This window comes from Tympanuchus pallidicinctus, unplaced genomic scaffold (assembly GCF_026119805.1).
Source record: "Tympanuchus pallidicinctus isolate F22 unplaced genomic scaffold, pur_lepc_1.0 scaffold8, whole genome shotgun sequence".
In the NCBI taxonomy this organism is placed as follows: Eukaryota; Metazoa; Chordata; class Aves; order Galliformes; family Phasianidae; genus Tympanuchus; species Tympanuchus pallidicinctus.
The window spans coordinates 55381002-55391048 of NW_026294802.1; the positions used below are offsets into that span (position 1 = coordinate 55381002).

General features: G+C 42.1%; 1 protein-coding gene across 2 annotated transcripts in view; it reads right to left on the reverse strand.

Moving 5' to 3' along the window:
* The window catches only part of MAPKAP1 (MAPK associated protein 1), an 81874-nt gene that overhangs the window by 45815 nt on the left and 26012 nt on the right, over positions 1-10047 (reverse strand). For both annotated transcript variants that reach the window (XM_052667835.1, XM_052667834.1), the window contains exon 5: positions 1909-2081. In XM_052667835.1, coding sequence (XP_052523795.1) covers positions 1909-2081 — 173 coding nt within the window. The remainder of the gene's footprint in view (positions 1-1908; positions 2082-10047) is intronic.

The window sequence follows — 10047 nt, forward strand, 5'->3', positions numbered from 1 at the left end:
TGAGAAGCACCTGGTGTGATTTTCAGGTCCTTCTCTGGTTCTACTTGGATTTCTACAAACCCCACATGCTCGTTCCATCCAGTCCAACACGCCTTTGAAGCTATGAGACCCAGCCTGAACAGCCCCCTGCTGCCTGCCTTCCCACAGCTGTGAGCTGGGCCTTACACTGCTGATTTCCTAACCTGTTTGCTTGACAGAATTCTTTTCTGTGCATCCTGGTGTGCACTTAAAGCTCTGTATAAATCAAGCTAACATTTTCATTTGGTACTTGACCCATTTGCATAATTCTCATTAAATCCAAAACATACAGCCATGCAGGCAGCAAACGATGCTCACTGTGGCCTCAAAGTGATCCAAGTGCCAAAAAAGGTGGTGGTGAAACCAACTTATCTTCCACCAATTATACTGAAAATATATGATGTCTGTTACATCTCATAAATTTAGGGGGTCACAGATGCCTTCAAATATGGAGTGCATTCCTGAAAATTAACACAGATTGAATCACAACTCTGAGGTCTACTTATTCTGATGAGAATTCATCTAAAGTCAAATCAATCCTTGCTAAAAGACAGGGCAGTCAGAAATGCTCAACAAACAAACCAAAGATGGAAAAAATGATGAAGACAAGAAATAATTAACAGCTACATAAGAAAAGCTTCTTGGAAACTTGAGTCTCTACCCCTGTCTCTGAACATTTGTATCCAGATTCTCAATTACTGCTGCTGGACTGTCTTGAGGAACTCCTGACTGTTATTTTATTTTATTCTTTCCATCCTGAGATTCGATTACATCAGACAGCCTCCTCGATGATGACCACTCTCTGACACATCATAACACCTTATCCTTCAAGGCAGACAGTGAAATCCATTTCCTCCCATTGCTGACTTTTGCTGGGGGCAATTACGTTTCATGTAATACCACTCACTGGCATTGTTCCACTTGAAGTATGCTGTGCTCCTGAAAAGCATGTGTGTGTCCAACGATTGATATTAGCAGCATCTTAGTAATTAAAAAATAAACTAATCATACACACGGGACACTACTGAATTTATGATATAATGAACAGAAATTATTAACAGCAAATGAAATAGCACCATCTGCAAATAATTTGTATATTTCTTCTCCATTAAAAAAAAAAAAAAGAGAGACCAAACCGAAGAGCTTAACCTCCAAAACACCCCATATGTCCACTCAGAATTGCTAAGAGAAGCCCTATATCCAAGGCAACAATATCAGTGAAAGTGTTTTCTAGAGAGGTTGCTTTCCTATCCTGTCCTTGCTTTCCAGTCCCTGCTTCACGCACTCCTTATCCAGCGAACGACGAGCTAACAGAGCCTGCTCAACAATCTGAGTTCTCCTGCACGACAAATCCAAACTGAAAAATTAGGGGCAGAGTTTACTGCAACAAAAAGGCGGCAAGCAACGATTATCAAAGATTCTGTATGAATCTAGAGGAGTCTTCAGTGAGAGGAAACAGAGGCAGAATGTGGGTACCTTCTCTCTAAACAAACAAAAGGAGGGATTTACAGAGGAGTTCTATGTTCCATTTGTCACTCTTGTGATCTCAGCCACTAAGAACAGTATTAAAAAATAGATGGGACATAGAACGTGCCTCCATGATGCCAGAAGAGATAGGTTTTATATTACTTTTATATGGAACATTTTGAAATTATGATTCATTTATGGCACTGTGGTTTCATACGCTTATCACTATACAGTACCCGGTGGTTTAACTGAAAGAGAAATGGATATAGATGTATGTGTATTTCTCAAAGGGAAATACAAATGTGTAGGTGGTTTCTCTAAGATTTATCTACAAGAATATTGACATGAAAATTTATTTTGTTACGCAAAAATGCTGCAGAGGAGAAAATTAGAGATCAAGAGGTAGTAAAGAAAGAACATTACTTCAGTTTTGGTTCCCGTCCCTCACTTGTATATTGCCAGCATATTAGTCCAATCAGGTCATGCACCTTGGCATTTGCTATCGTCACAACTGTCATGGGCTGCAGTTTGTCTTGGTTTGCATGCAGTGGGAGGTAGACATCAATTTTTTTGGTTGCCGTGGTACCAACATGGCCCTGTTGAGAAAATACATTTCATTAGAATGTATAAAGAAAAAGTATGACACAGCTAGTGCAAAACCTGGTACGGATAGAGTTCTCCTCACTGATAAGATCAAAACACCCCACCATGACTTAAAATCGAAAGAAGTTCCAATGCTTAGGTTCTAATTCATTTACTGCTGTGTAATGGATCTGCAGGAGCGACATCAAGGATTCGGCAAAGATTTCTATAGGATTTGTTGATTTCTATAAGAAGTCTGAACATCACTGCAGGATTCCACATTCCTACAGGAAATAAGAGAAAAAAGAAAACCACAGAAACTAACAGGCCTGTCTGCAGATACAAATGAATGAGATGTGAACCCACAGCTCCGAGGCACAAGCAGCCAAGAGCAGCAGCTGGGAGCACTGCAGGCATGGTGCCCACAGGTGGGACAGCAGCACAAGACCTGCTGCAAAGCACCACGAGCACGTGGCTAAGAACCAAACGATGCTTGGCCTCACTTTGCTCAGAGAACCGATCACACCTACAGTTGAAATCTTTTAAACAGACCAAAGATTGCACGTTCTGACACCCCTCTGGAAAAGCACCTCTGGTGTAACCATACGTCTCTATCTACACACACATAGAGGCCTTCGGAGAGGAAAATATCATCAGAATTACACACTAGGAGTATTAACTAACAGAATAAAAGGATCCAATACAGTAAATCTACGATGAGAGCCTAAAACAGGGCGTTAAATGCCACGTGCTAATTTCAATATATTGTTAAAAACCGTTTGATCCCTCAGCGTGATTGTAAATTAGAGAAATAATAGGAATTTAAAGATTAGAGTTATTCATACTAGCACAGCTAAAAGTATTAATTAAATCCATTCAAACATAATTGTTGTTTTATTTTAATAAAGCATTTTTGTAGCGCGGCAACCTCCCCCTCCCAGATGGTTCAGGTACAGAAGAAATTGGGTTTACTCATTTAGAAGAAAACTTTAGCTTTGCCCATCTGCTGTGGAAGACACCGAGCCACTATGTCATACCACAGGTTTGGGTCAGCCCTGACAAGGACAAGTGTGGGGAGGCCGGCAGATGCCCACGCGTGTGTACGTGTGGGGGGCTCTTCTCAATTTATAAACAAAGGGCATTTTCTTAAACTGATCAAATTAACCCCAGAGCGGGCACTGCTGTCACAGCACACCTCCAACCCAAACACTTCCCCGCTGGGCACCCTGGCTCCTCCTTTGCCCTACACTGGGCTGCCTTTGTTTCTTTTTCTTTTTTTTACTTTTCAAAAACGAGCTTTTTTCAGTTCTTCCCCATCTCAAAGCTCCCCAGTCTCCCCAGCTCTTAAGCACCCGCTGCTCCCCACTCCCCCCACCGCCAGCAGCCTGGCCCTCGCTCACACCCAGCTGGCCGCTGAGGACTCACCGTGGGCAACTCATAACAACTGGGATTCCAATCGCCCTGAGCACGGGGAGCAACACCGACACCGAATATTTCTATAAATTAGAAGTGCAATTGCCACGAGATTACAGAGGCTGAAGCCTGAGATTTAGAGGCTGATTAGACTTTCTATTAATAATGAGAACATTCGGTGTCACATTAGGTAAGAAAAATTAGCAAGGCCTATAAACACGTGGGTCATGTCTTGGACTGATCAATCAGTAAGTCAAAGGGCTGGAAGGAAATCTCTATTACGGACGGATGTGTTTTATTACAAATTGATTATATTTGTTCTGAAATAGCCTTAGAAGTCCAAAGCACCAGGTAACTATTCAAAGGACCGAACAAATCCATACTTAGCCTGATCCTGAAAAAAATCAATTGTGCAGAAAGTCCCACAGAGCTCAGTTACCACCTGTGCCACGCTGCTCAGGTCCGGCTCGGCAGGCGGTGGGACTGAACGGAGGGCAGCGGGCGGCTGGACTCGGTGTCGAAGAATCAAAGATCTGGTCACAATGGATTTAACTTCTAACAGCTCGTGGGGTTTATACTGTGCTTATGGCCACTTCTGGAGGAGGGACCATTCACAACCTGATGAAAGACACTCCTAGATGCATAATTACGTTTTTATCCCAACTAAAAATGGTATTCCAATGTTAATGGCTGAGGAGACCCAGAAGATGAAGTGCGATTACCTATATTCAAAAAGGCAGCATCAAACTTTATTAATAGATCCTGTATAAAATTCAATGGAAAATCTATTCAGGGCCAAGGGCCTTACTATTTGGAGTTTCCTTAATAGCTTCCAATAAATCTGGGAAGCATAAAGGGGCCGTTAAATTAACATTTTCCTGATCTGTCACCTGTGGCACAGTTAATTCGTCAAGAAATTCTTTTAGCTTGTCACTGGACACTGTATATTCTGACAAATGAAGTCTGGAATAAAATTGACAAAATATCTTGTTAATTTTCTAGGAAATCAGAAATCTGATTCCATTAAGCTTTTATTGTTAGCAACATTATATTCCATCAATCCTTTAAAGAAGCAAAGAGTAACTGAATACACACAAAACATACATAAATCACAGAAAATTCTCTATTTTCATCAATAGATTCTCTAATGACCACCTAGCACTTTCACTCTGACCTTATGGCTGTTCTAGCTTGCAGTATCCGTAACATCTTCAGCTCACCACTTCAAGCAGGAGCAATGTTTTACTGGCAACCTCGTGGCACAGCAATTCCCGTGGACACACAGCCCTGAGAGAAACGTGTGTGGGTGCCACTTCCCATTCCTGCTAACGCAGTGTGCACACAAACATTTCCCTTCGCTCCCTGCCTGCAGAGCTCTCCATGCACCTCTTGCAACCCCACGGCTCAGCACTGCCATCCTTGCTGCTGCTGGACATGAGCTGCACACAGTTATGCCCATTATTTGCAATTCCTGAAAAGTATCATCTTCGGCATTCACAGATTTTTTCTTCTTTTTATAACATTAATTAGCAGATCAACGCATATTTTTGCACTTTGACAATTAAACATGAAAGCAGCAGCAGCTACAGTAAGCTTAGGAGAATTATGGTCATTAATAAATAAACTTCTGAGAGAAGATAATGGTAGTGGTATTTGTTGGGCTAATTAGAGAAGCTAAGTGGCATCACAGCACATATGCAAGTTGCTGTTTCCAGACACGAGAGTGAAGAATATGATAGGTAACTCAAATAATGAATTTTAATAGGTTTTCTGCTTGTATTTGTAAGACGTAATGCTTAATTATATAAACAGTGGATACTGTTATAACAGGAAAACTGCAATGACCTTCGTTGGCTACCTACAGTTTTGGAAATCTCTGGCATTAAAAAACGTTCTGTAATCAAATATGCTTGAAATATAAACAGAATACTGAAAAAAAAAGACACCATATCAATTCCTCAAACACAGGAAGTCTTTCTAAGACGTAAACTCCTGGTTACAGCCCCTGAGCAAACACAGACCTCTCTCCACAGCAGGCGCCCTGCAGCTGAGCGGGTGGCTGTGAGCCCCGGCGTCGCTGCAGCCCGCGGGGAGATGCCCCTCACCAGGAAACTCATCCCCTTCGCTTCCGAAGCGCCGCATGGCGGCAGGTCATGGAAGCCAGAGAAAAGCCCGACTGCTGCGCCCTTCTCGCTGCTGGGCCGTTTTGCTGCACATCACAGCAGAAAATTAAAACAAAGTCCATAAACATTTCCTACAGAAGAGTGATTAATTTTCAGCAATAATAATTTACTGCATCTTCTCGTGCAATGGAGTTCCGTGACTAAATGTTATATCACTTTAAGATGAGATGTTCTAATGATATAATGCAGAGATTTTACTGAATCATTATTTAGTGGGAGTCATAAAAACCTCCAAAAATTAATCTTTCATGCACATCTAGCTTATCCAAAGTTAGCATTTAATTAGATGGCCTTGGCACAAATGAGCTTACTACTTTATTTGCTCAATCAGTATATGTCTCTTCAGTAATTATAATTAATTCCAGTCATTGACTCACCTCCCAGCAAACAGTGCTGAACATTACACAAAATGGAAACAAATGCTTATGCTTTTACAAACGTAAAATTTCTTTTTGCTTTTAAACCAAGAGGAACATTCGTGCTTCAGGCGACAGGATGGGAAGTTTGCTTTACAGCCCTACACACCCCTTGCTCAAATACGTGTTTTAATAACAGAGGAAGAACACCAAGGGGAACAACGTTAATGTGAGTGAATATATTTCAAATACAACTAAAGGTTCTAAGAGATCAGAGCACAGATGCTTATGGCAATATAAAGGACTATATTTTTCAGAGATGACTAAGAAAAAGTAGATTTTCAGTAACCTCTTAAAAAAACAGAACTATTTTAATTATTCCTTCATCCAAAATAAGTGGGAACAGAAAGTTCATCTAAAAAGCTGATTTATTATTATTTTTTAAAGCTTCAATGACCAGGTATCTCCAAAGCTTTCAGTAAGAACGTGGCCGAAACCCTTAAGCTGCAGTGAGGCTGGCACCACCAGCATATGGCAGCAAAACAGGATGATGGACGCGCTTAGAAGCCCCAATATCCGAGAGCTGCACTACGTGGGAATGAACGGGAGCTGCCACTAGTAGATTTTGGTGCGGTCAGTGAAGCAGCATCTAACACAATACGATGGTTAATTATTTAAAACAGAGTCTGTTCATTTCATTCGCAGAGAACACATTCAGCTGCAGACTGCAACACTCCCAGCCTTAACACTGCGCCCGTACGAAAATACAGGGCACTTCTAGTCCTGTTACTCTGCAACGCAGCATACTGTGTGCTACTATGGGAAAATCAGAGTTCCATTTATTTCACCGGGTGGTTAACCATTATGGGTAATTTTCTTTACTATAGTAATCACACGATTACCTCTCTTTTTCTTAAGTCATTTATGGAGAACGCCACGACTGAGGCCAGCAGCACAGCACAGCCTGCACAGCCACAGCAGTGCCCGCAGACTGGGAGCAGCCCTTCCAGGTCAGCCCTCCCTGAGGTGCAGCTCCCTCTCCTCCAAGCCCGCACTGCAGCCTTCGCAGACAGCAATGTAAAATTCCATTAACGTGTTAAATACTTAATTTATCTTATTTGTGCTGCCACTATTCATAAAAATTTAACCCGGTAATTTCCTGTTATACAAAGCATAACAAAGTATGAATATTTAACTACGAGGTAAATAACACTTTTTTATTCTAAATTGTTGACTTCACTTAGCATGTCTGCTTTGTAGAGCATCGCACTATTTTTCAATTAAAGGTCCAGATGTTTCAAAGGCTCCAGTAGGCAGCAGCAGTTATGAGAAATGCTTTATCTGCATTGCAACGATCACTACAACATCAGCTCCAGGCTGCGTTCACATACTCATGTTTTATTCCAGCCCCCCTCCTAACATACCGGTTAATTATACAACACACAGCTGAGAAACACAACCTCCAGAGCTGGACAGTTTCCTTCCATGCTTCTACCTGAACCATTTTTTATACCCACCTCAAAACTATGACTTACATATAAAATCATTTAATCAAATTTCCAAAATCACTGCCTGCTCCTTCTTGGCATTCACTCCCACAATTAATAAATCTATGCGAGTCTTGAGCAAGGAATAATACATATAATTCTTGTAACAGCATATTTCAATCATGTTAACAAGTATTCATTTACATGATTCACCTTAAATTAAAGTCGTTCTATTCAAATTGCTATGGATAAAATTTCTTGTTATTATGTGGTTGTTTTTTTTTTTTTCCTGACAAATCCCATTTGAAACAGAAGGAAAAAATCTATAGTCCCCTTTACAGCCCAGGCTTCAATTACTTTCACTGAGGTATCATTTTCAGGACAAATGGATCCAGTCCATCTTTAATCCTGCCACACTCAAGCAGCATTTTGCCAGGAAGGAAAGCAGCTCCCATGCAGAGGTCAGCAGAACCCCTGCAGCACCACTGAAGTCAAACAGGGCGCGTGGAGCTGCCTTCCTCCCCAGCACTGAACCAGCCAGGCCTTGGCAGCACCAACCAGGCAGCTCCAACCTGCTGAAGAATGGAAACACGTTTTCAGATTTATCAAAATACAATTGCTACGGCTCCAGCAGAAATGCATTCATTACCAGGAACTCCTTGGTTTCTGTGCACTGAAGAAAAGGAATGGCCTACTTTAGGAGAATTATTTACATTTTACTTGGCGATACGCTTTACAGTTTAATACAGAGGAACAGAGATATTCTTTGTAATAACGAAATGCAGCAAAAACTTTTAATTAAAATCACACCATAAACATTATTTGTATGTTAAAGAATACGCCACGAGATGTTAATGAAGAGACGCTATTCAAAAGATAAATGTTTCTACAAATATTCAATGCTTAAACAGATCAGACTCTAATCCTATGCTTCTGTTGCACAAAGCAGACAGCTAAGTTCCTTGAGGACATTTGCCAACCTTAGGTGGAACATTTTTAATACATCACCGTGTCACTTTTTAATGTGCCACAATCTATTAACCACATGGCAAACTAACAGGGATTTTTAAAATATGGCTTTTATAGCTTTGTGCTGGTGATTAATTAAATAAATAGCCAGCGTTTCACAAATCATCCCTCTAATTAGTCTAAAGCAGACACTTTGCATTCACCGGCATTATTGCCATCTGAAGCTCACAGAAGGGCAGTCGCGTTACGCCGAGCCCGGGCACTGCTGAGCACTGCTGAGCACTGCTGAGCGCGCCGTCGCCGCGTGGCCGGGCTGGCAGCACCGCAGCCCGAGGCAGAGGTACGACCGTCACAGGTGCTGCAGTCAGCTGGAACTTGACTCCAGCTGCTTGGAAAAGATGTTCTGTTCAATTATTCTCCCTCATCCTGAAGGAAGCGAGCGAGGTAACAAAGAAAACAGAGCTGTATCCGAAATTTGACCTGAAGTTGCAAAGTCGCACATCGCAGAAAAGGAACAAATATTTAGGGCAGATGCTAGAAAAAATGGCGAGCTAAAAGATAACAGTTTCTGTCAAAACATTTCAAAGTTGAGGCTGCAACTAATTACATCCAGCCCATTCCAAGAAATCAAGCCAGGCTTCGCATTAAAATGACTCAATTATTCTTAGAAAGAAAGAGAAAATCATCTGTAAAACAGCCGGAAATCTCCTTGCTTTTGCTGCGTCTAGTTAGAACATTTCTCCCCGCGCTCAAATTAAACTCTTCGTAGCTGATGTGCTCAAGCTTTACTACAGGCTCTTATCCAACTATTACTAACTAGGATTTTCTATTCTGGAAGGCTTTCCTATGCAAGTATGTAGAGCAGCATTTAATGACATTGCCACAATGGCTTTCTCCCCTCAATTTAAAATCCACTGCCGACACTGAAGATGACAAAGCAATGGGGCTCCTCAGGAAGACGAGATCTCAGTTCCTCCATGAATTTCTCCTCAGCATCAGCACCGTGTGCACAGCAGACCTGATGGGTGCACGCAGCCCTGGGGCTGGCAGCAGAGCCCCAAGGCCGAACAGCAGGCGCGGGGCTGTGGCACAGTGCACCCACCACAGGTCACCTCCTGCTTACTACAAGGGCAAGACGTCACAAGACTAAGCAGCACAGCCTCCAGAAAATGATCTATGATAAACAGTTCTAGGGCTGGACTGCACCAAGAAGAATTACACTGAATGTGACTTGGTTACACGACTCTTCAGTGAGGTGGTACGTCCATTTAATCAAAGCAAATCTAAGCAATCGCATTTCCAGCCATGCAGCCAAAGCATTTGCACTTCAAAGTTGATTAACAAAAGAGCAAACACTTCACTGCTCTGTGAAATAACACCATTTGCTCTCCTTATGCAAAAAGCAGAAGCCCAATTCCTGCACCCTTTGGTCTGGGCTCTTCCCTGCTCCCAGAAGCAGGGAACACGGCAGCCCTGCACCCAGCGCCTGCCGCTGCTCCCTACCTCCATGTGCTTTCCTTACGCTTTTCCCTGAATATGGAACAGATTTTTACTTCCTGCTCACAACAATTT